The 27,359-nt window shown below is 39.1% G+C and overlaps 1 protein-coding gene across 1 annotated transcript in view; it reads right to left on the bottom strand.

Annotated features, from left to right (window-relative positions):
• Positions 1-23,885: 23,885 nt before the first annotated feature.
• The window catches only part of HCN1 (hyperpolarization activated cyclic nucleotide gated potassium channel 1), a 92,069-nt gene continuing 88,595 nt past the window's right edge, over positions 23,886-27,359 (bottom strand). The window contains exons 5-6 of the mRNA XM_040089884.1: positions 26,371-26,535; positions 23,886-24,715 (exon numbers count right to left, since the gene is read on the bottom strand). Coding sequence (XP_039945818.1) covers positions 23,886-24,715; positions 26,371-26,535 — 995 coding nt within the window. The remainder of the gene's footprint in view (positions 24,716-26,370; positions 26,536-27,359) is intronic.

Raw genomic sequence — 27,359 nt, 5'->3', positions numbered from 1 at the left:
TCTTTCTCAGCTAATGAGCAGCATTTTTCAAGGGATACTGCCAAAATATGCTTTTTAAAGTGATCTACATTGCTAATGAAATGAATGCCAGTGAATATCCCATTTTTTCACCCTAACCAGGACATAGTTTCCAAGTGTATATAAGGATAACACATATTTTAAAAGTGTGCTTGAAATATTTCTAATAGGAACACAAAGTCTGAATGTAACTGCCTCACCTCCTGTAAATAACCTTTCATTTCCTAAACTTCTATTTATTTGGGATTTTAAATTTAACTACTAGCCTTCAGGGGGAAGGTCATGCACAACCAACCAGAATCTTTTAAGTAGGCAACTACTTGGAGATCAGAAAAGCCTAGAGTTGTAGCTGTGTAACAATCACATATGATAGAAATCAAACATTTGTTTCAAACCCTGTAATTTTAACTGACATACAAAATGTTAATGACTGAGGAAGGAACAAAGGCAATGGAAGCTTCAACCAACCCTCATGCAAAATTAATAGGCAACTTTGAATGAACATTTGAAATTAATACAAAAAAAATTTTGCTTGTATGTAGTTTTGCATGTGTATATGACAAAGCTTTTCAATCTGTCTTGCTTGTTCAAGAAACTGTGAGTTCAAGGAAATGGGGGCAGGGAAAGGCAAAACACACTGCCTTCATGCTGGGAATCAGCTTTTTCATTCTCACTCTGACACTCAGAACTTTAAGTGTTATTACTGCCCCAAAAAGAAACCCTGAAATATAATTGCAAACTTCTCACAAACTATTTTTTTCCCCACACTCTTCTTTGTCTGGCTGAAACTATATTATATTAGGGGCAAAGCTCACACAAACCGCATATGTATCTACATAGAGATGAGTATATATTATCAGACATGCGGAAAGGCTTCACAATTTATTTACAGTTGGATGGCACTGAAATTACATGCCAGTTGCCCAAGCATTCTCACCATCAGAATGACAGCTGGAGTAAAGGAATTACTGGTGTTGTTTAATTGTTTACCATAAGAGGCATTTAATAAAAATAAATGAAGATCCTGTTCTCTTGGCAGTGTATAAAGGTATTACAAGAGTCTCTGAGATTTATATTTACCAGTATTTTGTTAATTGTTGCTCCGTTCTGACTTAGCTGGTTGCATCTGACTTCATGGTTGAATTCCTAATATAATTTCTGAGCTTTATTAGTAGTGATCTGGTTATTAAGAGACATATGGTGAATTAAAAAACCCAATAGCTTGTTAAAAGGGGACTGGATGTGCAGTCTGTTGAAATCAGTGGAAATTTCCCTTTGACTGTGGACCAAGCTCAAGGGGAGCAGCATCTCATCCACCAGGAACACTGGTAACTCACTACTTTCCCACTGCCTCCCTCCAACAGTGAACTGAAAGCAGTCCCCTGTCTGTGGTCTGCTACGGTTTTGCAATCTCACTGTTAAAGAAAGCCATTCTTTTTTCTTGGTTTATCCATATTTTCAACAATTTTAAAGCAACTACATTTTATTTTACAATATTCATTAACAATATATTTTTGCCCAGAAATCTTCTAAGTGGATTCCAAAGGTCTACCCATTGCCAACACTTAGAATAATTTCTTGACCTCTAATCAACAAACAGTATGTGTCAAAGTCACAGAAGTGATTCTTACTTAAGATCCCAGTGTAGACATATATCCTTTACTGCTCTAACTTAAATACATAAATTCACCATCGTAGAATAAGATCTCACAACCCTCTTTACGGTAAGAATCCGATTTCAAGATCATTCCTGGCTAGATTTTTAAAGAAATTTATTACACTGCCCAAGAAAAACCTTTTGCTTTTTTAAAAATCATTTTTATTTTTTAAAAACTTGTTTGACTTCATTTTTCCTCTGTAACTCAGAGTTCAACATGCTGAGTTTTTAGGAATTGCTGCTAAGTATGCAGCAGGTTTACAGTTCCTAAACTATTTATTTATATGACAGTCATAAACAAAGATGAAATCTGAATTGTTATTAATTCCATTATAGCAGCACCATATATGCATTTAGGTATGAATTACAGAAACAGAGGCATGGAAATGCCTGCCCCAATTCCTTTTTATTCCCTTTCCTGGGACTCCCGAGGCTACTGAGGCATGCTGATAGCAAAGACCTGGTTGAACTTGGCAGAGCATATTGTCATACACATATAACTAAAATATTAGAAAGTGTTTCTTTGGGTAAAAGGATACAGAATCCCAACACGAACATACAGAAATCGGCCAGATGATAGAAACAAGCAGGACACTTTAGGCTGTGTGGTGCAAGCATGCATTTCCATGTTATTTCCAAACATGGAAAAGAGACACACAAATGTGGTGTCATGAGCGGACAGCAGATGTGAAACAGCACTGCCTCAGTGGTGCCTTTTAGCACACTCCTGCTCTATGGGGACACATGGTGCCCCGTTTTTCACAGAGGACACTCCTTTGACTTCACCAAGGGTGAGATTAAATTAGCAGGGGTTGCTGACACTGCAAGTTCAGGCCCTGACCCCACTGCAGTGGCTTGTAGCCATGTCTGTGCTGCAGCAGTGTTGATTGTCCTATGCCATGGGATTGCACTGCTGTGTATGACAGAGCCCAAGCACAGACTTGGGTCCATAAAACAGGCTAAATTTTGTCTATTGAGGCAACTCACAGCTTAGTGATGCCTTTACTGCAGACCTCCATCCACTGAACTTGTGGGAAATGTGTTCAGCTTTTCTAAACTGCCCTCAGGAACAGCTTCCACCTCACAGCTGAATGATGCTAGCAAAATGAAGAGTATGGCACTGCCTTAAGAGACTTAAGAGAAACAGTGTGGCCTCAAAACAAATAATTTTCTAAAATATAGGTATTTCTGAGGAAAAAATCAGGCATTAACAATTTTTAACCCGAAAATGTCTGAAGTTACTGTAAATTCATTTTAGAAGCCCTCTGCCAAGCATAGTCAGTTGGTGTCTCCAAATGTTAGTGAGGGGAGCATATAATGGCCGATGGAAGCAACGCTGGTATAACATCAGGGAAGCTGAGATGGAATTAAAAACCTGACTTTGCATGCAATCTGCAGTGTGCCCACAGTCCACATCCAGACAGCCCAAAACTCCCCACCAGCATGCAGAGAAGGTTGCAGGCCAATAATGCAGAGAAAACGAAGACAGCAATATGAGGACAAGCAGGAGGAATGCCTTCACCCACTGCATGAGGCGCCCTGCAGAGCATTTCACTGCTCTGCAGACCCATCACATCAGGAAAGATGCTGGGGCTGGGTAAGGCAGCTTGCAGCAAGGTCTGCCGTATAACCACTACTAAATCAGCCTGACCTGCCCATGTAACATGCAGCACAGCTTGGAAAAGGTGACAGGTGATAGTGCAGACTCTCTCCCGAGGGAGCAGAGGCATCCATGTGCTGACTTGATGTATCCTCTAGACAGACGTGCTGTTTATTGGGGGATCATGTCAGGGATGCCACCTGGAGACTACTAAGTCTCCTACAGACCACTTATTTTTCAGTACTATTGTTTCACATGGGTGACAGTGATACAGCCAGGCAGTCTGAAGAGTACCAAGAAGGATTACAGAGCCCTGGAAGTGGGCTCATCAGGCCTCCTGGTCAATGGGAAGGGGTTTGAAGGGGCCATCTTCTTCATACGAGAAATGCAGCAGTCCTCCAATGATCTTCCTAGCCCTTTCCTGGATCCTCTCCAATCCCTGTCTTTCTTGAACTGTGGCTGGACACACTGCTCCAGACATGACCTCACCAGGGTAAAGCAGACAGGGCAGGATCGCTTCCCTTCACTGGCTGGTCACACTGTCTGTAATGCATTGGGATACGCACTGGCCTTTCTGGCTACAAGGGCACACGAGGACTCCCAGCCTGTACTGGTGCATGGGTTTATTCTCCCCCAGCTGCAGGACTCTGCATTTGCCTTTGTTGAACTTCATTAGGTTCCTCTCCACTCAACTCTCCAGCCTGTTCAGGTCTCACACGGCCTCCTGGTGTATCAACCACTCCTCCCAGTCCTGGGCCATCCGCCAGCTTGTCCCTTCACCCAGGTCACTGATCAATAAACGGAACAAGGCTGGACCCAGTACTGACCCCTGGGGAACACCACTGACTACAGGCCTCCAGCTGCACTCTGCACTGCTGATCACAACCCTCTGAGCTCTGCCAGTCAATTCTCAACCCAGTTAGGGGCCACAATAAAAAAAAGATGTTAAACTATCAGAGAGAATCCAAATGAGGGTCACAAGGATGGTGAAAGGTCTGAAGAGGAAGCTGTGAGGAGCAGCTGAGGTCACTTGGTCTGTTCATCATGGGGAAGAGAAGACTGAGGGAAGACCTCACTGCAGTCCACAGCTTCCTCACGGGGGAAAGTGGAGGGGCAGGCATTGATCTCTTCTCTCTGGTCACCAGTGACAGGACCTGGCTGCCTGAGGTGCTGGTCTATCTTTCAAAGAACATTGGAGCACTTTGCAGGATCTCAGCTTGTCAATGTAATCCTATAACTTATTTACTACACAGTGATTTTAAAATCCATCAAGAAAAATCCATTATGCTTTAGAGAAGGGGCTCATAAGGGTTTGAGCACCACAGCAGCCTGTGCTCCAGTGTTAAGGCAGTTACTTCAAGGTGACCAGCTTTTTTTTAAAAATGGACACAGCCTACTCCATCTCTGCAGGAACAGCATCTCTCACGTCTGCCTCCACTTTGTCAACTGCTTGAACTGAAGGCAGCTCTCAAAGTACTCCCCTTCAGCTCCTCAGAAATGGATGAGCAGAAAAGCATTTGTCAGTCTCAAGAGATCATGGGAAGAATGTAAACACAAAGAGAACCCAGTGGTAAAAATGTTTCACAGCATGTAACTCAAAAAGGATGCTCTGAGACATAAAATGGCTGCTACCTGGACATTTTGAAATTAAAAGTTGATGGAAAAATTCAATTTATTGTAAATTAGGTGCAGACAGAGATGTGTTTTCTTTCATAGCTGCAATGCCTGAGCAACATCTGAAAGGGAACATAGATTTAGCATGTCTGCTCCTGATGAAGTACTCAAAGTACTAGCCCAGGTAAGCATAGAAGGATGTCATCTCTGCCCCACAGCCAGGAGAGGAAGCCTTTTCCACACCAAAATTACAGACTCACAGAATACCTGAGAGTGGATGGCACCTCTGAACTTTTCCATCCTCTTTGCTCAGAGCAGGGTCAGCTATGGCAGATTGCTCGAAGCCATGTCCAGTAATGTTTTGAATTACTGGATGCAGTGTCAACACTCTTCTCCGGGAAATCTGATCCTGTGTTTAATCACCATCACACAAATAAAAAAATATCCTTCATAATTCCAGTGGAAATGAAATTTGTGCTTATTCCTTTTTGTCCTGTCTCTGGGTACCATTTGGAAGGGTATGACTTCATCGTCTTTATTTCCTCCCATCATCAGGCAGTTACAGATCGGTAAGATTTCCTCTAAGCTTTCCCTTCTCAGGGATAAACCCTCTCAGCTCTCTCAGTCTTTCACAATATGCCTGATGCTTTAAGCCGAGCCTCAATCGTCTTAGTGACCCTTTGTTAGACTCTGTCTAGTATGTCCCTCCTTTATTGTACTGGGAATGTAACTCCAACTGTGTCTTGCCAGTACTGAATAGAGGGATTGGATACCTTGTACAACCTGCTGCCAGCAGTCCTAATGCAGCCCAGGATGTTTTTAGCCTTCTGTGACACAAAGGCCTACTGCTGGCTAATGGCCACCTCATCATTCACCAGCACCCCCAGACTCTTTGCGAATCTGCTTTCTATGTCAGTATTTATTCATGTCAGGCATTATTCCTCCCAAGGTGTAGGATTTCACATTTGCTCTTGTTTAACTCAAGGGGTTTCCTGTTGATCCATATATTTTGAATAGTGGCAGAAACAACTGGTGTCAGAAGCAACTGTTGTATTGAGTACTCTTACCAATTTTGTATCAAAAGCTTGCTGAAGACTCTGTCTCATCACCCAGGTCATTAACAAAGATGTTAAATGGGATTTGTCCCTGTATTGAGGGGAGGAGGTAGCTCATGTTCAAGGAGGGGCAAAGTATGAAATGAATAAGGGAGAGTGGAAAACCCAGCATTTGATCAGGTCTTCTGCTACATAATCAGTCTTTATACACATTCATTAATGCAGCTGGTTTGTGACAACAACCCATCTTTCAATGTAAGTTTTCATTTTCGTAGTCTGATATTCTGACTGTGACTTGCTCTTACAAGCCCTTATACTTTTAGATCATATCCTTAACGTGCCTTGATAGTTGAGAACTATTTAACTTCTAAGACCAAAGAACAGGAGTACTCATCCCAGCATGCCCAACTGTAATAGAGTCTGTGACAAAAGATAGAGAAGGCAAAAGAGGCCACTCAACCTTTTACCCACACAACCCTTTGGAAGGCCAAAGAAGTAATTTGCTATGATTTCAACAAATCTATAGGTTGAAACAGCTGGCGCTGAGGTCAAAACGTTGCAAACTCAAAGGCTACAAAGGCAACAGAGCCCTTCTGCAATCATAACCAAGCTGGGGAATGATCAGGGAAATTGCTTCATAGCCATAACTGCTCTGAATCAAAACACCAATATAGGCACAGCCTAAAGCATAGACAGCAGAGACAGAATTTGCTCTATCTCCAAGAAGATGCAGCAACAAAATTAGTCTGAAACATGTGAGGAAACAAATACCTTTTTACTTAACATCTTTGCCTGATTTGTCTCTAGGAATAAAGAAGTAGTTTCTGAGGGGAAGCAAGATCGCAGTCTAGAGAAATTGACAAGTGGTGGCTACATATATGTTTGTATATGTGTGTGTGTGTACACATATAAGTCCAAATGCATAATTTTAATCTTTTCCCGAGGCTCATAAACTTTAGGTCATGTAAGTCCTTTTTCTTTCTGTATTGTAAAGAAAGACATCTCACTTTTTTAGACTCAGTTTAGAAATCTCTGAATTAATGTAGAGGGACCTTTGTCAGTTCTGTAAACACCTGATGGGACCCATATATTACAATAAAACACAGCATTCAGAGGCCTGGCCTACCTTGCATGAAAAGTTCAGAACACAGCCATCAATAGGTATTAAATATTACCTTGTAGATTATTGATTTTGAAAAATCAAGGAAAGAATCTGAAAATAATAAATCATGCTTACAAACTTTAATTGTTTCATAATTTATAGAAATGTGTGTATAACAGCACTGAAAACTAGGTTTCTATTAAAATCACCAGTGGTAATAAAGATCAAATTTACCTCATTGAAAAGCAAATACAAATCAAATTAATGTACTGGATTTCTTTAAAAGCCATTTTTACTTTTCACAAATGTTTCCTTAGACTCTTAAAATGATTTCAATTTAAAATGGGATACTTACATCCTTATCAGCTGCAGATTTGTTACAGTAAGCAATTAAGGAATTTTGTGTCATCCATTGAGAATATTGACTTTTCTGTCACTGTAACAATTCACATTTAATAAAATTAGTGCAAAAGTAGCAATTGGTTGAATATTGAGCCCAAGAGAGTATAAAAGTTTGAGCTACCTTTTGCATTCTATGACCAGAGTGTAATTAATTAAACAGTATTAACACTTCGAAGTATTGCATAGCCCACTGCAATGATTCTTAGGATGCACCATGTTAGGGACAGGCTGCTGCCCCCAGTGCAGAAATCAGGTGGCAAAGTGAAAAGCAAGATGCCTTTTGTCCTCCACCCATGCTTGCACTGGATGCAGTACCACCAGGGAATGAGTGGGTGTCAGTCTGTCAGGCTTTTCTTTTGCTGCATTCAAAGACTGACAGTGACAAACTTCAGTTTTCAAAAATCATGCATTGGAGCTAAATAATAGTGAAACTGCTAATTTTCTTGTTTACCTTGAACGTATTTTCAGCTTGGGTGGAATTACTTTGATTTTCTTTTAGTGAAGCTGACATGCTGATATGTTCATATGTTCTAGTTTTCGGGCTGCTATGAAAACTATGAAGAGTCACAGTAAATTAGTGAGGATTGGTAACACTGTGCCATAATAAGATGACAGTAGCTAACACCACTGGGCATTGCTGTTTGCATAAAATTTTTATAAGAACTTCCATTAACTACATGCTTTACATTCTCCTAGATTGTTTGAATCAAAAAGGGGATCCATCAAGATATAAAATCAAGGTATATTCAGTTGGCACTAATTCTCTAGGAAGATTCAAAAAAGGAAAAGGTTTGGACTCAGAATAAAAGTTTGCTGGTTATTGAAGGGCTTTTAAAGTAATTATGTAACCACTTTCTGAGCAACTATTTACTCTCTTGTTGAACTGCCCCATTTTACCTTACTCTTTACCTAAAAGCCTTGCAGAGTGTGACCTAAAATGGGAACTGTAAAACCAAGACACGGAAGTGAAGCAACGTATGCCTGGATGCTGTTGATATTTTTGACATATTGGTTTAAACCTATGAGGGAGTATTTCATCTGCACTCTCAGTAGAGAGCCTAACACCATGGCAGAGGCACACAGCTGACAGGTGACACAACACAGCACTGGTGCGAAGTGACGCAAGCAGCTGAAAGTCAAGGAAACCTTTCTGTAGACTTTGCTCATGTGCTTTCCTTTTATGTTGCAAAATCTTGATTTTAAAGGCTGATAAATTATTTGGTTAACAAGGAGTCTCTGAAAATGGATCTTGGTGTTCAAGCGACCAAGCTAATGTCAAAGAAAAGAAAATACTGTCTCCTAGTTCTCTACTTCTTTTGTCTTTTGACCTGATTTTGACTGGACTCCTGTGTCTGAATTTTGAGCGTGCCTAAGGAGGCTTGTTTTACTGTTCTAGTAGGCCCACATATTCTGCGAGAACATTAAAAGATATTCCTTCCATTGAGCATTACCCCATGTCTTGGGAGGAAAGGGTGAGAACCAGAAGATTTGGTGGCGAGTGAATACTTTCACTCAAAGTCACCTTGCAGCTGGGAATACTAGGAATAGAAGAGTGGGAAAACTCCACTTATTATGCCTAGCATTCATGCTCTGCCTGTTCTTAGCAGCAGAATTCCTGTGTAGACACTCTCACAGACATGCTTGAGCCTCCTTCTGGGCAAGAGAAAGCATGCCCCCGCCCCTCCCCTCTCTGTGAGGATGAACAGAGCCTGACAGAGCCTGTGTCCCTCTATCTCTGCCCACTAGGATGAGCTGAGCCTTCCAGAACCTGTCCCCCAGTGTATCTTCTCCCATTAGGATGACCTGAGCCTGAAAGAACCTGTGCCCCATGTGTCTTTGTTGCCTGCTGTTGTTAGGAAGGTAATGATGAAAACCTACTCTGCATTTTGGCTGTGGTTTGGTGGTCTCCCTGGCTACTTGTATCTGTCAATTCACACACCATGAAATACAGGGCATGAACTATACCCAACTGACACCAAACTCTTGGGTTTTCTTATTGAATCTGCCCAGTTACCCAAACCTCAATTTAATGGTGTGTTTAGACACAACCATGAAGACAATTCTTTCTGCATTTAAGCAGACATGTTATAACAGGGACCGGAAATTATTTGCACTTGCAGTGAGCTGCTTTCCGTTGTAGTGTACTATATTAGAGCCTGGGGACTTCAAATTCAAGTGGCTTAAAAAGCTGTTACTTCATTCCTCAAAGGAATACCCTCTTTGTTAAACACTCCAACTTTATTGTTATTTTGCATCTCTGGGACTTCATATATCACTACTGCAACAGACAGTAAAATATTCAGACCTACATGACTTGGGCTTACCCTGTTCTGAAGAACAGCCTGTCCATGAGAAGTCATGTGTGATGATATGGCTTAAAGAGACTGACAGTAAAAGCTGTATGTATGGGTCAGAGAGACTGACACTATAAGCTGCATGTACTGTCTGAGGCAGAGTGAAATTTGGGCCCTCTAAAAAGCAAAACTTGTTTGACTCTTGACTCTGGCAATGAGTTCTAGTCCTGCTTCTCTGTTCCTTGTCTGCAAATTCAGGATAAAAACATTTCCTTGTTTCCCAGGTTATTCAAATCACTGTTCAGAAATTGCTAATATCTTTGTTATTTTGACTAGCCAGGAAAAAGGGAAAAGTGTTAGCCATAAGGCAAAAGAGGATGTTAGCAAAATACAAGCTAAATAGAAAGAACCATGGTATGATGGAGTTGGGTTTTTAATCATCAGATATATGATGTACAATATTCTTTCAACAGGATGACTTAAGGATAAATTTGCTAAGCAGTAAAGAAATTCAGGAGAAAATAAATCTGAAGGGTAAGGAAGTTAACCTTCAATTCCTTCTTAGTGTTTAAAAAAAAAAAAAAAAAAAAAAAAAAAAAAAAAAAAAAAGTAAGTAACTGAAAAATATAAGTATTTTTAATTTCTAGGGCTGTGTAAAGTATGCCCTATATTTTGCTGCACATTTTAAGAAAAAATATTTCAAGATAACAGATTCTACATTGCTGAAAAGAATCCTGATTAATTTTAGGATAATCACCTAGTAAAATATTTTCTCAACATAAGCAAATGTTTGTTAGAAATCAGAGTGCATGGTTTTGGCACTATTGTAAGCTCCCTAAAGCAGCAGTTGCATTTGCTATGAAAAAGGACTGGCTCTGGTATGAATAAAAGAAAATTTGTGCCACTTCCTTGGGTTTTCTTGGGTAAGGGAAATTGGAAATTATATCAGAAAATATGCATTTTATTCATACAGACATCTTAATCAACTTTGTTCTTATGTTACTATTTTGAGGAGAAAAAAAAAAAAAAAAGAACTGAAAATAATTTTATGTATCTTTTTTAAGCTCAGGTCTTTTCAATTTCAGAAACCCTAAATCTAAATACTGTCTGTCATATCACTAAAACCCATGCCCATACTTGTTCCTCTAACAAGACTTTAATGAAGCAACAAAAAAACTTTGAAGATATAATCCATCTGTAATTCACAGAGAGTGCAATTAAGAGAAAGGACAGCAATCTTTTCTGAGCTAATCACACACAACTTCTCAGTTTCCATTGCACTAACAGGTCTTTGCTGACGCTGCCTTTTCAACGCTGAACTATTCTGTCACTGATATGAACTGTGCCTGAGACGTAATTAACGTGGCCTGACTCCTATTTCACCTAGAATGAATACAGCCACTATCATAAACGCAGTAAGATGGCTTTATGTAATTATTTTTCTTCCTTCACAAAACACTGCATGGTTCTTAAAGAAAAGAACCAAGGCCCAAGAAAAATAAAGTTTGCCTTGTCTTGGAAACAGTCTAAGCACATCTTCAGATCACAGACTAGCTCAGAAAAAGTTTGTTCAAACTGTTAACTCATGAATTCTAATGAAGTCACTAAAGTTGCCTATAACAACTTGTTCCTTGAGCTTGCACTCCAGTGTTCTGCTGACACAGCTGCAACAAAGATACATGGAGTCCCTGAGCTGCAGGATCCCTCCTGGACAAAAACATTGATCAGCAAAACTCTACTGTTAGCAGAGTTGCTTATTTCATTCATTGGATGAGCACTTTGCAGACTTTATAGATTGAAACTGTACCTTTCCAATTTAGAGCTCTTTTCTGGGAAACCACATTTACATTTCAGTCAACAGTCTCAGTCCCTACTTCAGTGTGTTCCATAGGACTTTCCTTCCTCCCACTGCACATGATAGAAAGTAGAGAAGCAAAAGTTGCAAGCCAGCTCTCATGTCACAGGAAAAATTTCTTCCTGTACATCATCAGTTGATACATTAGGATTTTATTCTGGAATTTGGGCATAGACACTGCTCATCTCCACACAGGCCAGCAGAGCTATTAAGATGTCTCTGTTTCAGCAACAACAATTTGGCAATGTATTTAAGGCTAAGTAGCATCAGTAAACCTTATGGCAATAAATAAAATTGCTAGATTGACTTTACACTTTAATTAATTAGAAGGGCTTGCAAATTATCTTTACATCTTTTAGATGTAAGGCTAGCATTAAGTAAAGTAAATCACCATTAACTGTTAAGATAAGTTCATAAAAAAGCATGGATTTGCAAAAAATACTTAAAATTAATAAAAGGAAATTTTTATAATGAAGACAGAAATGAGTGCAAGGATGAGAGGCCAAGGAAGCATGGAAAAGAAATTTTAAATAAGAGAGCAGCAGTGGCAGATGCATATAGTGCTATTTGAGCTTTCTGACTCCCTTACAGGTTTTGTTGCAAGGAGTAAAGGAAGCTGACCACTGTGTATTCTACAAAATAAGGAATGCCTACGCAGGGCCACAGAGTGCAATGAAACACTTAGCAGTTTTTTATGCTGTACAACAAATACAAGTTCCACACAATCCAAGAGGTAACAAATTGGGAACAAACATCATTCTTGCAAATGTGACCATAAAAATTCGGCTGTTTAAGAGTCGGCATTGTATGTGTCTCAAAGGCTGTAAATCACATTTGTTCAAAGCACAATTTATTTTTTTTTTCTCATAAATATGTCCAGAAGGCTTCCTTTGGGATAAGAATATTCTACTGTGTTCCTTTTGGCTTATTTATTTGAGTACATATCAAATTTATGTAAGATTTATTTGAGTACATATCTCTAAGTATGATAGGTAAGCCCAAAGGAAAGTAGAAAGCTTCTTGTAATACTGACTACTTGCAGAAACCTTTACTTATAGTGTAATGATTCAGAGCTGACACTAAATGGTAGTGGAACACCTCACTTGGCTACTTAGATTAACTGATGAACAGAGTTAAAATGGTAATATGGTTACCATGGTTATCTGCTCAGTAACTAACTGAGCACAAAGGGTTGAATTTTGCAGCATGTACCTGCAAATGACTAAAACTTCATTTGACACATATAGAGAGCCTACCCCAACTTTGAAATAAGTAAGAGGTAACTTGCAGTAATATGCAGTATACCACTGCTTCATGCTAACATTTAAAATCCAAATTAAATAAGATACTATTAACTCCTAACAGCAACACTCCTCTGGGGCTCTCAGCTTACTTCTAGATGTAGGGTCTGAGGACTGGAAGGGGATGTTTCCAAATGCCTGGAGTCCGTCACCTGAAATAATAAAACAATCTCAGTAGGCAACTTGGGTTTGTAGAAACTGTTAGAATGTCACTCAGCCAAAAAAGACAGTGAGGCACCTCTGCTGCTCAGATTTCAACTAGAAAGCACTTTTAACCTCAAAAATGAAACAAAGTTGATAGCCATATTTTTGAAGCTTAATTGAAATCACTTCTTGAACTAGAGCAATGGCTGTCACACAATCCAAGTGCGTCTGGAAGAAGCACATGAATGGCCCTCTCCTCATATAACAGCTTTTACACGTATGAGTTCTCCTTCCTGCTTCAATTCTTTTTCAGCATTACTCGTCCATAAAAATCACTGCACACACAAAAATCAGTTTGATTTGTAGTTGAATGGAATATTTAATTTCCTTCAATACACAGCGAACATGCGAGGCTATGTTCAGCTTGTGTGTAGAGACAGTACGTACAAAACAAATATACCCTGGGTTCTATATTACAGATGAGAATGCTGGGCTATAATCCACATAGAAGCGTAAGTAAGATGCTTCTATCAGGTTGAGTATTACCTGTTGCACTTCTGCCACAAATGAAGACCGAGTTTTGTATGTATAACTACAGGTTTGCTGACAGTTTTCGTTCTGGTTTATAGCAGGAGACAGAAGGGAATGCAGCCCAGCCTGCTGGCACCATAGTGTTAAGTGTGAGAGATAGTAAAAATACTTGTCAGCTGAGTGAACAGAGGAGGCTTGAGTGCATGCAAAATAACACTGCTGGAGGAAAAAAAAAAAATGGCAGTTTTACTTAAGAATTTTCCAGCAGGAAGGACACTGTATTACCTGGGACATTTCGTTGCTTTTCCCTCACTCCTCTGTGTTCTTCTCTTTCTCTCTTGCTTTTAACTTGAGGAGTGATTCCAGGGAACTCCACTTCTCCAAAACCATCTTGTACAAGGGCTGCTCTACAATGTCCAATCCAGAAAAGGTCTCCATATTAACAACAAAGAAGCACTGGCTTTGACTTTGTGACATAAGGATGCAAGCTTGTTCAGATAACTGCCTGGTGCTGAGAGAGCAGGAGTGGTGGGCATAGACGGTGACATTACAATCACAAAATCATAGAAAAATTTAAGTTGGAAATGATCTCTGGAGTCTATCCAGTACAACACCCTGTTCAAGACAGGTCTAGTTAAATCAGATTCCTTGTGCTCAGTTTAGTCTATGCACCCACAAGGATGGTGATGCAACAGCTTAATTCAGCCTATTTTCCAGTAATTGTGTGCCCTATTAGTAAAAAACATTTTTCCTTTACATCTATTTGGAACTTCATCTGTTCCAACCCATGTTCATCACCTTTCAACATACTGCTTGCATCAGCAAGAAGAGTCTGTCTCCAGCATACCTGTATCCTCTGGTCAGATATTCATAGACAGGAATAAGGCTTCCCTAAGGTTCACCCACATCATCTTCATGCTAAACAAGCTCAGCTTGCTCAACCTTGCTTTCTCCATCACCCTGGATATCTTTACGTACCCTTTGCTGGGCTTGCTCCATTGTTCAATGGTTTTCCTTGAATTGGGAAGCCTCAGACTGCACACAATACTCCTGGTTTAGTCTCATAAGTGCTGCATTGAGTGAAAAGATCACTTCCCTCAGCCTGCTGGCTGCTGCCTTGTTAATACATCTGAGCATGTCAAGTGCTGCCTTTGCTGCCGGAGCACAACCTTGGCTCAAGCTCATCTTGTCATCAACAGGACCCATCATATCCCCAGCTCTTCTGAAAAATTGTTTTCTACACAAACATCCCTCAGACTGTAAGGCTGAATAGCATTATTCCATACCAGTTGCTAGACTTTGCAGTTACTTTGTTGACCTTCATCAGATGTCAGCCTGTTGAGGACCCATTGAATGCCCTTGCCCTCTGTTATACTAACTGCTTGCCTGCCCTGTCCCCTGTCAATTGTGAGGCACTGGCAAATTTGCAGAAAGTGCACTTAGTCCCACCATCAGAGTTATAAAGACATTACATTAATTGGCCTGAATAGTGATTCCAGAGGGATGCTGCTAGTTACTGACTTCTCAGCTGGATGGTGCACCCATCTCACAACCCAGGCAAATGGTTGTACACATAATTTGAACTGCCTTAAAACACAGGGAATGGTAGTAAATGCCTGCGTTTGCCCTGGGGGAAAAAAAAAAATAAAATAAAAAAAAAAAAAATTCAAGCTGGACTAGGGAAGACTAGAGAAAAGGGCTAGTGAATGAACTGCTAAATGAATAACCTTGAGCAGAAGAGATGCACTGAAGATGAAGGGCTGATACTGCCATGAGACTTGGGGAACAGCTGAAGAATTTGCTCATAGTGCTTTGCACAGTGTGAGATTTCTTCACGCCAACCCTTAATGAAATTCCTCTGTTCAGTTCTATTGTATTAGGGGTCCTCTCAGTAGTCCAATACTGTTCTCTGATGTAAACACAAAATATAAGAAATTAAGGTAATAATCAAAACTTATCCCTAATGACATAACCTTAATCTTAGTATATGGTAGAAATCTAATATACTATTTAAATGAGGGTTCTGCTTGCTGGAAAAAAAAAAAATCTAAAATAAAATGTCTGAAGCATTATATTTAATATTTTTATAACTGGTTAACAGTCCAAGATTAGGACATACTTTTGGCTAAATTTCCCTGCACCAAAAGATTAAAAGGAATAGTTTTGAGTATAACATTTTTCTGCTGGCTGAAAAAAACATCCCACCAGCCACCAATGGTATTGCTTGTACTTAGCAATGGCTGCAGACTACAGATGGCTGTAAACAATTTAATATCCAAACTGCAGTCTTTGGATTCAAGGTATAGAAGGCTGGGTTGGTATCTGCTACCTGCATAAAAGCCCACACACAAAATTTAGATATATACAGACAATTGTTTCAGTTTTGTTCTAATCAATATGATTTTGTTTATTTATATATTTACACATTACTGAGTAGTTTCCCATCATTTTGCTGTTAGGGCATATATTCAAGGTGCTAGTACCAATAAAATTTCAACTAATATACATAAAGCCTATTGACATAAGATGTTCCATCACAAAATGCACTTTATGAGTGTTCTTAGATGTTACTGGTTAAATGATTGATGTCTCTTTTAGTCCCAAAACTCATTTGTTGTAGGGAGTTAGGTGTAGTCACCTAATATATTTATTTGTCCTAGATTTGATGTTGTGATGAGCTTGCTTTTCCCCAACTATAGTGTTAAAACTTAATGTATAAATATATAGAATTTAATTGTATTCTAGTGCCTTTATTCTTGATGGATTTCAAAATAATGAATGGCTCTCTTTAATATTTGCAGGACATACCATGAAGCAAACAAATAGCTTTTCCTGATTATAGTCTCTGGCTGCCAAAGACAGTATTATCACAGTTTTCTGGGGTAATGTCATGATTTGTTGACTTTCACCATCACTCCAGTGATGTTCTGGCTTCACTCCCAGAAGCCAGCAAATGACTTACAGGTTGTAAAAGAAAAAAAAAAAAAAAAAGGTGATGTGTAGGATTTAAGTTAGAACAAATTTTTGGAAAAATCTTCATTGGAAATCTCAAATGCTACTTATGCTGTGTCCCAGTCTCCACCAGTTCCTGATCAGCAGTATTTTACTGGGGTTTTCATTTCAGATTGATTCATACTAAATTTGTTTCAGCCTGTCCTGAATTTTAATTAGCATTGTTGAAAAATCTTGTGCATCTTTTTCCAATAATTATTAAAGTACTTGTTAGACACAGAGTGCAATGCTATTGTAACAAGAAAAAACAAACAAAAACCAAACCAAACCAAACAAACCACTACAGCATTTTTCTATGTAGAAAAGCTGCTACAAGGATTCATGATATCAGTGACATAAAATGCCAATAATACCCAAGAGTATTGTGATGTTCTTGACCATTTCTCTTACAGCAGGACTACCTCTGATATCAACAGAAGCAACCAGCCAAGTGGGTCTATCAGCTTTCAGTAGTCAAAAGAAACAAAATAAATTACCTAAAAAATCCAGTATTTGTGGCAGAAACAAGAGAGATTGATTTCTCCTGCTCCTTCTGCTTTATCGCTACCCTCATGAGCGAGCTGCTTTGCAGCCTTAAATAGGACATGACATGTTGTCATCTTTCCTCCCCTATCCCTTTCAGGTCCTTGAGGGAATCTCAACACAAATGCCTTATTTCAAGGAAATAATTTTTTTCCTGCCTCTGGCAATTCTCCGCCTTTCATCTATTCATTGTTATTGTCACTTTTGCTCTTTTCATTGTGCTTGGGCAATGACATCAGTATTTCACATTACTACTGAGAACATTCTCCAAACAGATGAGAAAAAAAAAGGGGAAAAAAACCCCTAGAGGACAATTATTCCACTTGATGCAATGAATTTTTTCACCTATCACAGCTGAAATGATGAAAAAAACTGTTCTAGAAGACAGAACAATTTGTGTATGTCCCAGATATATGCATGTCTGTCTTGCACAGGAGTATTAGGGCTAGGATAAGAGAGCAAAAAGTGACCCAAGCAGAGTGCAGCAATAAACAATATGTGACCTCATTAAAAATCATGGACTTGAAATAGCCAGTGTAACCAGGACCATGACATATGGTGCTCTGTGCTCAGTGTTGTACGCTGTAATAACACTGCCTACACGATGGAAGCTTAGCCCAGATATGTCAGTTTTTGCCACTTATTAACAATGCCAGCTTTCTTTTTCTTAGCAAGCTGTTAAAACAATGACAGAAGACCAGTTAGAACATGATTCCTCTCACAGAACACTTCACTGCCATAGATGTGAGAAAAAACCAACAAATATACAGCATTCATCTTCTCAAACTCCAAATCTAGGAGATGGCATATGTGAGATACTTTCATTATGATTAGTGCAGCTCTCACAGAAAACAGAAAAACAGTTGGAATGCTTATTTATAGAGGATCAAAACCTTAGGGATTTTTAATGTCCTTTTTTGTTGTTGTTGTGTTTGGATTTGTTATTCTGGGATATTTAAATTTGTACAAAAAAAATGGGAGATTAAAAGCCTAAAGACGCAGTTTCTCACTTTCTGGCTCAGAGGTTATGTTCGCTCTAACCCACAGACTATATGGCGTTTAGGGACACACACCACCTTAAGTCATGTATACAGTGGTGAACAAATGAATTTTTTTTCATGGTCTAAAAGCTTGCTTTCTGATGTTACATGCGAAGATTATCATATGCTCTATGTGCATTAACTCAGTCAAAATTTTCATTAGCAGCTCTGAATTTTGTCCGCATCTTTTTGTCTTGCAAAAAAGACATGATCAAAAGAAACAGCCTTGAACTACACATCTGTATTCTTATTTTGTCTGGTGGACCTGATGAACAGCTTCTTGCTACTGGAGAAAACAAAGGAGATTTCCAAACCACTCTCTAGAATCTTTCCATGGCATTCACCATTTCTGCCAAGAGCACCATTATCTTGTGATATAATATCAAAGGTCCAAGTGAATCAGTGAATGTACTTGAGTCCTACCTGATGGAGGGCATGAATATAATACAAATTGGTAAAATGCACACATGCATTTCCTTTATCAAGTCAGGTTTTTGTTTTTTTTTTTTTTTTAAATCTCAGATTTCTTAATCTTGTTTGATATTTAACATGTTTCAGCTAAGCTGAAACGCAGTTGAGTTGCACTGTCTACAAATATTGGTACATATTTCTGTTGCCAAGATGACGTAGCAGAGGAGGAAGAAAAATTACAGGCAGAATGGGTATTGACTAGCAGATTTCAAAAAAGCAAAGTCTACAATTGCAATATAATCTACATTATCATAGAAGGTTCATTCAGATGTGAATTGATCAGTCTGGTTCCTATTTAGGAATATTTCTGGTTCTTTGTAAGACCACATCTAATACTGCTGTCCAGCTATATTTCCTGTTACAGTGGACAGTGACCTGGCAACAGTTACTGCTCACATTTCCTCTTGGCTGAACTAGAGGAATGAATATAATTGGATGTAAATCTTCCAGCACTTAGAAAAAATTAAATGCTATAAAACACTGCAGGCCTCTCCTCAAAAGTACAAACTGCACATTTAGGGTAACAAACACAGCAAACCCATTAATTAATGTTGACTTTGCAGAGAAATAAAAAATCCAATTCAAGAACAGCCTGGCTTAGGAACCCAAAATGCCTAACTGCTCATGTGAAAGCTGAGATCTGCAGTTATTGTCCTCTGATACACTGGAACTTTCTTAACTTCAAACCCAGATCTCTACTTAAAACCTCTACGCTGCAGTGACAAAACAGGAAACAGACTGCACATACTTGGCTTTCTGAAGAAAAGGTGTTTAAGCATGAATACTGGTCATACTTAATATACCACTCACAGAACATCTCAGATTTTGTGACGTTAAGATGATCAAGAAGTTGACTCACAGTGCTAAGTATGCAAGCACTGGGTACTGACTGTTGGGGGAAAATCTATAAATTCAAAATTCACAGCATGTATTTCTCTTAGGACATAGTCTAGGGCAATATAAATGCTCTTACGATTCTGTGATTTAAAAAAGGAAGGGAAAAAAAAAAAAAAAAAAAAAGAAAAGAAAGGAAAGGCCAAAGGCCAAATCACTAAAGAAATAAATTTGCACACCCAATTCAAATAGAATGTTCAAATAATGCTTGTAGCTCAGACCTATGATTTGTACAAAACCACTTTCTGTTCCTATATTGTATCATTTTGTGTGTGTGTGTGTGTGTGTGTGTGTGTGTGTGTTTGAACAGAGGACTTCTGAACAGCAGAAATTACTGTCATTGAGTATTCCCAGAGCAGTAGAATTTCAGATTAATTTAAAAGTTTAACATCTTATTTTTAAAAGAAAATATTTTTTCTTCACTGAAACATGTCACTTACACAGTAGAAAATAGAAAAAAAATGCACATGTACAGAAATACTGGTCAGTGTGAGAACTCAAATTTTGAAAATAGAAATATTAAGCTTAATGAAATGCATCAAGGCATGGAAATTTGCTCTTTGGAATAAAGTTTACTTTGGTTTCAGTCCAAGGTAAGGTAGGAAGTAGGCTGAGGTAGATAGAGATATTAGAAATGGAGAGATTCTAAAAATATACAAATTAGTGTGTAATTAATATCATGTGTAGTGACATGAAATACCACTTAAAAGCAACCCTTTGTTTTTTTTGGTTCTGGACACAAAGATGTATGAAATAATAAGACTGGACCAGGCAGCTCTGTGAAGTGGTCAAATGTAGACAAGAGAAATGGATTTTGCTGCTTAACAAAATTCTTCTGGTTCAGTGCTGGTATTTTTGAAAATCACTTCATTGCCTACCATTGGAATAGAGCTATATCTTAGCAATATAAATTAAAAAAGAAAAATGTGAATAGGAATTCACTATAAAGTTTATAGTGCAAATTTAAAATACAACTACTCATGCTTGCTTAAAATCAGTTTATCAGTTTATGATTCTATTGATCTCATGGACGGTAATGTAAAACACACAATGTGTTATTGATTTGAACAGACTGTGCTTTTTAATTTACAATGACCTAAAATATGGTTAATGAACATTACTTCCATGTCAATGGTGCCTTGAAATCCCAACTCTTATACACAAGTTCAGAGATACATCATTTGGGATTGGCACACACAGTAAGATAAGGTGAAAATATGATAGAATACACTTTCCTTAAGCTACACTAACAGCTATTTGCAATTCTACCCCAAGATACTTAATATATATAAGCAAGCTTAACTTTCAAATATTTGTAGTCATAATGTATTTCTGATAAATGGTAATAGCTTACATGAAGGTTTTTTGGGGAAATGAATTTCTCTCATCTGCAGAGGAAACACATCTTAGGAACTGCTTGTGTAAATCAGGTAGTAACCTTGAATTTCTAAGCCTTCCTATTTCGGGAATGCACATAAATTACTCAGGCAGCTTTTTCTTCACCTCCCCATACTTAGTGCATATCACTTCTGGGCTCAGAATAAAGAAAAGAGATAAGCAAACAGCTCTTTTATGGCAAAGCAAAATTTCCTCAGTAACACAGATATTGGAAGGAAAAAAAATCATGGTTTTATTTTTTTATATATTTTCTTCAATTTATTAATAATCTTTTATATTTGTTTATTTATGGCTTTGAGCAAAGACAAAAAAAAAAATCTAACTCATCCCTGATCATACAATTATTGTAAGAACCAGATCTATAGTCTTCCCAGCAGCAGTAAGATCCAACCTTTTTCATTAATACATTTCATCTTGTACAGATGTGAGATTTCATACTTATGGGCCTACTTATGTACAGAGAAAATAGGTCACTTCTGAAACTAGCAATGGACCTTTATATTACAGGAATGTGAGTCATTTGTTTCTTAATCTAAGTATATATACATTCATACATACATATATATATACGTATATAATTTTATACCCTGTACCATTTTTTTTTAATTAACATACAAATCCTAGATATTGTCCACTCTATTACAAAGTCATTAAAAATTATTTATGGTTTCACTGAAAGACCATGTGAATTAATATTTCTTCATAGTGCTTAAAATAAAATAAAAATATATATAAAAATATTTTGCTACTAACCCCATTTCTCCTATTAAATGTAAACCTTAAACAGTTTTCAAGATCAGTATATGATCTTAATTAACTGACAGAATTTGTTAGCATTAAAATAATATAAGGGGTATTGTACTCATAAATAAATGGTCTTGCAGCGTATCCATAATGTTTGAGACACTTTTTTAAACAATCATTTCCCCATTTCCACTCCAGGTCACTTAAATTAATGGCAGCAGCATGTTAGTGGGTTAATTACATCGATCTTTACTGGTGAATGTGAGTCAGCAAAAAAAAAAAAAAAAAAAAAAGAAGAAGAAGAAAAAAAAAAAAAAAAAGAAGAGGATTTAAAAAAAATTTTATTTGATGTACCACTTTAGTAAAAGGTATAACAGGCAGCATGGGTTCAAGCTCTGTTAGCTTTAGAGTATTTACTTGGCTCTCAAGTACATCTGGATTCACTGCATTACGTAGTTTGTGATGTTATTTAATTTTTCCATGCATCATTAAACTCAGCATTGATGGGAAAAGAAGAACTCCTTTGCATCTACTTCCTTAACAGAGTCAGCTAAGTTTTAGGGAACAGAATATACACTTGTATCATATCCATAATGCTGATTCTTCAGTGAGTTAAATTATGACACATTTAGTTTCAAACTCTATTTAATGTGACAAATCAGGCACAAACGATTACTTTTTTTTTTTTTTTTTTTTTTTTTTTTGGTGGATAAGATAATGTGAAGGTTTGAGCAAACAAAACAAAATGTTCACAAAACAGTATGCTTTAACCCTGCTTTCTGTCACCATTTCCTTTCTGTTTTGAAGACATAAAAAATAATAAACCTCATACCTATGGGCTATGTTTGACACTACATGCCTTAGGATATACTAACCATTTAATTACAATATACACAGAGCAAATCGTGCATTTCCAGACAGACTTGATGCTATATTATATTTATTTTTGTAAATTAACACCACAGTCAACTACAAAACTACAGTGAAGACACAGAAAGCACCTGAAAGTCTAAATCAAGCTGTGGTTTACAAATAATCCTTTAAATGAAAAACCTCACTTCTAGACTTAAACCAGAGATTCAAAGTCAGCATTATAGGAATTTTAAGGTAGACACAATTAATGAATGGTTATTATTTTCTAAGATACCGTAAAGCCTTTTCCTACTGACCAAACCTATTTTTATTGTCTTTTTTTTTTTCCAAAGCATGCATGGAATATTCTCAGATGCTATTGAGGGCAAGAAGAAGAAAAGTGATGGTATTGGTGAAGTACAAGCGGTTTGCAGGATCAAGCGTACAATTTTGCATAAAACATTGCATGTAAAAGTAACACTGTAGGTTTTAAGCCATTGCATTACAATTTAACAGTTGTGTTGCACTTAGCTTTAACAAATTTTAAAACTGTAAATTTTGAAGTGAAAAGCGGAACCTAAATTCCTAAACAAAGACCTTGCAATGGTACACCACACAGCAGCTATTTTTGCTGGGGTCTAAAAAGTTATTTACAGTGGCAATATTTAGTCTTTGAAAAGTCTTTAGCAGTGTGAAGATCAAAGTCCACCCAATTCTCTTAGACAGCAGAAGGGTTGACATGCCATGAGGTTACAACCTATCCAGAGGAGTGCTAGGGCCTCCCTTTACACTGCAGGTGTTTGCAATATAATTCTTTTCCAATCTAAATTCAAACGGATGGTGCTAACATATGAAATGCAATGTGAAATAACAAGTGAATTCTTCACGAGAAATTAACAACGTATACACAATAAATGAAGTAACAAAGGTTTCAGAATATCACTCAGTCAGTGCTATGTGTTAGATAAACTGATTTTTTTCTTTTTTTTTTTCTTTTTTTTTTTAAATATACTTGTTTGAAGTTTGTTGTTGTGTTGACAATTTCCCCATGAAAACAGCCAATCTCATAAACAGAGAAATCTGTCAGGCTGATTTTAAAGTCAACACATTAAAAATATTAGCGCTAAATTTAATCTCCTGTAATGGTTGAGAAAAAGGAAGACACGAACTCAAACAAGTTTAATTGCTTTCATATATATATATATTTAGATATATATATATATATAATAAAACTTTTACATTCGTTACATAGGGCAAAGCTGTCTAAATTATTTTTCTCATAGTAGACTGCTGGGGCACATTAGGAAACAGGCTAAAACAGTTCGGGGGGGGGGTGGTGCTCGGTTTGTTGCAAGTCTGTTGCTCACAGTCACCAGGGATCATAAGTTTGAGGCGAACCGCGGTTTGTCTCCCTCGGGCTCTGTGCTTAAGACTGTGGAAGAATCCCTTTGCAGCGGGGCCGCGGGCGGCGCGGCCCCGCGGTTCGGGGGGATGGCTCCCGAGGACATCTGCCGGAAGAGCGAGACCCGCTGGGGCACGGTGGCCCGGCCGCCCGGGGGCACGCCGGGGCCCGGGGCGGGCTGCGGGAGGGAGGCGAGGGACTCCCCCACGGTGGGGTGAGGCCTGGCGATCAGGGTGGAGATCTCGTGGGGCAGGGAAGGCTGCGAGGCGGAGAGCGGCCGCACCTCCCGCGTCAGGTTGGTGTTGTGGAGGGCCTGGGTGCTCTTGTGCACCTCGTTCTTCTGCGCGGCTCCCGGCGGCTGCTGTGCCGCTGGCGGCTGCTGCTGCTGCTGCTGCTGCTGCTGCTGCATGAGGGAGAGCTGCGAGGCGGTCGGCGAGGCGTACTGGAAAGTTCGGCCGGCCAGCGGGCTCTGTACCGGCGGGCTGCAGACGGCCGTGGTGTAGGAGCAGGGCGACAGGATGACAGCCTGCTGGGGCGGCTGCGTGCTGGGCGAGGGCGAGTGCAGGTTGGTGTGCGAGAGGCTGCTGGTGGTGTACACGGGAGGGGACTGCGTCCTGCCGCGGGACGACGAGGCCGAGGTGCTGGAGTTGAGGGCTGGCATCTGCTGCAGGCTCACCGGGGCGATGGTCTGCACCATCTCCCTGTCGTGCTTCACGATCTGCTTCAAGATCTCATTTTCCTGGTTGTTGAAAACGCCGGTGTTGAGGTCCTTCTGGAACTTCTGCAGCAGGATCGAGTTCTTCTTCCCTTCACAGAGAAGCAGAAGTGTTAGTGAGACCGAGGCGCTGGGGGAGGGACGCGCTCTGACTTTGTGTTTCGGCACCCATCGCTGAGGACCTGTCTGCTGCAAACGCCTCAGCAGGCACCGCGTGTCTGGGCGGGCATGGCTCGGCCGCCAGCCCACGGCAGGAGCGGGCTGTGCCGCGCTGGCACCGCCGCAGCTCCCCGCGGCTCTGCTCCGCATGCCGCCGGCACGCAGACCTCTCCGCGCCTTCGGAGCACCGCCACTCCCCGACACCTGACCTCTCTCTGCCTCTTCGCTTGCGGTTTACTGTTATTACTACAATTACATGTAAGAACCGTAATTTCCCGAATAACTGTCAGAAAAAGTAATTGTGCTGTACATCTACATCATCTTTCTCTCTCGTTGCAAAACGGTCTGAATTTCCACTAAACAGTTACATATCTTAAAAGTACACTTGCCATCTAGCACATTTCTGGGAATTAGTTACTAAACATCAGCAACCGGTGTTTTGAAGTGTTTGTGAACTAATATGAACTCATGGATAATGTGACACCTGCTTGCATAGTGAAGACTGCTGTACACTGTGACCTGATGTGTGCTTGATGGCTCATAGTGTCTGTAAGTTGTAGACACTATTCTATCTGAGTCATCAGATGCTCAGGAACACAATGGCACTCAGCTTCTTTCCCCCCCCACCCCCCAATAAAACACTGCGCTTCGGATGGGATTGCTACTCCAAGAAGAGACTGGAGCTTTACTGCTAATAGTTTTCAAGCACACATTACTTAAGAGTTGAACTGCATTTCCAGAGAGTCTCGTGAGACAATTTGTGGGAGTTTAATGCATTGAGTTGATGTGGAGAAATTCTCAGACTGAAATTTTCTTGTGAAGTTGAGGAAACACCACCAAACAGGGTAAAGTGATTATTTTTTTTACAGCTGTGCTTTAAAATCAGTGTCAGCAGTGATGATCAGAGTGCAATTCTCCTGACCAAAGAGTTTGTGCTTTGCCTAGTAGGCCCTGTTAGGAGGTCCCAAACACTCGAACAGCAAGTTTACACCTCTTATTTTAATAATCTGCTATATCCTTCTGCCTTTCACCTGCATATTGTTGGACTGCTTTTCTGACTGCAGGCAGAAAATCTGAGCAGTGCCAGTGTGCAGCCATCAAGGCTATCAGTGCCCATGTTGTGAGGAAAATGAGAGCCCTGCTGCAAAGGATTAATTCACTTCAACAAACAACGGGTTTGTGAGTGCTGAGAGGCTTCAGCTCTTTCCAGCATTATAGATGTCATCTGTAAGCAATTTATTTAGGAAATGTCATCTACTGCTCGTGACACAGCATAAATCCTATCAAGTGCTGAAGGCAGCAAAAGAAATCTACAGGATTAATAAATAATACTAATGATAATTAAAGTATGAAAAATAATCTTCAGAGGAGCACAAGAGCTTTCTAAAACTCGGTGCTTTTATTATTTTAAAGTGAGATTGCAAAATTCGTGTCTGCATACATGTTCTTTATAGATCAAGAAGACATTTACTGCAGTCTAACAGAAAAGAACTTTTAAAGAGGGGTATTTTATCATGCAGCTCAAAGACAGGAAAATGTGGAAGGATTTTAAGAATTAATCATACACAAAAAACTCCAAAATAAATACCTATCCTGTCAAGTCTATCAATTGCCACCGTTTCGAAGGCCCTTCTCATCATGGGGTACTCTTCCAGGACCTCATTGAAGTTGTCCACTGAGAGGGAGTACAGGCGACAGTACGTGTCTGCTCGTACACTGGCAGTTCGACGGCCCTTGGTCAAAAGGCAGATCTCTGGGAACAGAAAAATTCAGCACACACTGAAAACAGAGAAGTTACTGAACCGTGTGAAACTTTAAAGTTAGAAATTGACTCCGTGCTAACAAGTAGTAATTTAGTACTCAACAGCAATTTTTCTATTTTTGCTTACATAAGGTGCAGGGACAATTCTGAAGGTATTTGATTCTATTTTTGCTACTCTGAAAAAAATAATTAATGTCCTTTAAGAGCCCTGCCTATAGGTTTTCTCTGTATTAACAGTGATTTTATCAAGCCTTTTTAAAATAGTGCTTCAAGTTCCAAGAAATGATCCATCAGCTGTCAAACAAGCTTGATGACTTCAATGAAGCCAAGTGCGAATTAACCCAAGTGATTCTATTCAATTTCTTTTAAATGTACAGCTGCCATAGAGGACCAGTCCCTTTAATTATTCACCAGATTTACTAAACTAATGCAATACATGATATCATGTTGTAATGATATTTGAATATAAGAGCTGTTCTGAGAAAAAAAATAAAATACTTGAAGCATGAACATGCCTTCTGTTTTCTTGGTGTTTATGTCCTAGGTATTTTGGGAGAGAAAACTTAAAACTTTTGACCTTTTTTCTCATTAGATTAAAAAATGGAATTCCTATGAATAGTCTAGAAGCCTTTCTCTGCAAGTTCCCCCAACAGGAATTCATTCTGGAGCAGAAGAAACTGAAAGCATATTCAGAGTCCCAAGAAACTGTCCCAAACTTTTGACTTCTAATTCTCCAACCCACAGTATCAGGCTGACTGCGTAGAGGCCAAAGTCGTGTCTGAGGCTTGTAACAGCAAAACATATGGAGTAGAATA

The sequence above is a fragment of the Hirundo rustica genome, chromosome Z, assembly GCF_015227805.2.
Source record: "Hirundo rustica isolate bHirRus1 chromosome Z, bHirRus1.pri.v3, whole genome shotgun sequence".
NCBI lineage: Eukaryota > Metazoa > Chordata > Aves > Passeriformes > Hirundinidae > Hirundo > Hirundo rustica.
This window is presented reverse-complemented; position numbering and strand designations above follow the sequence as displayed.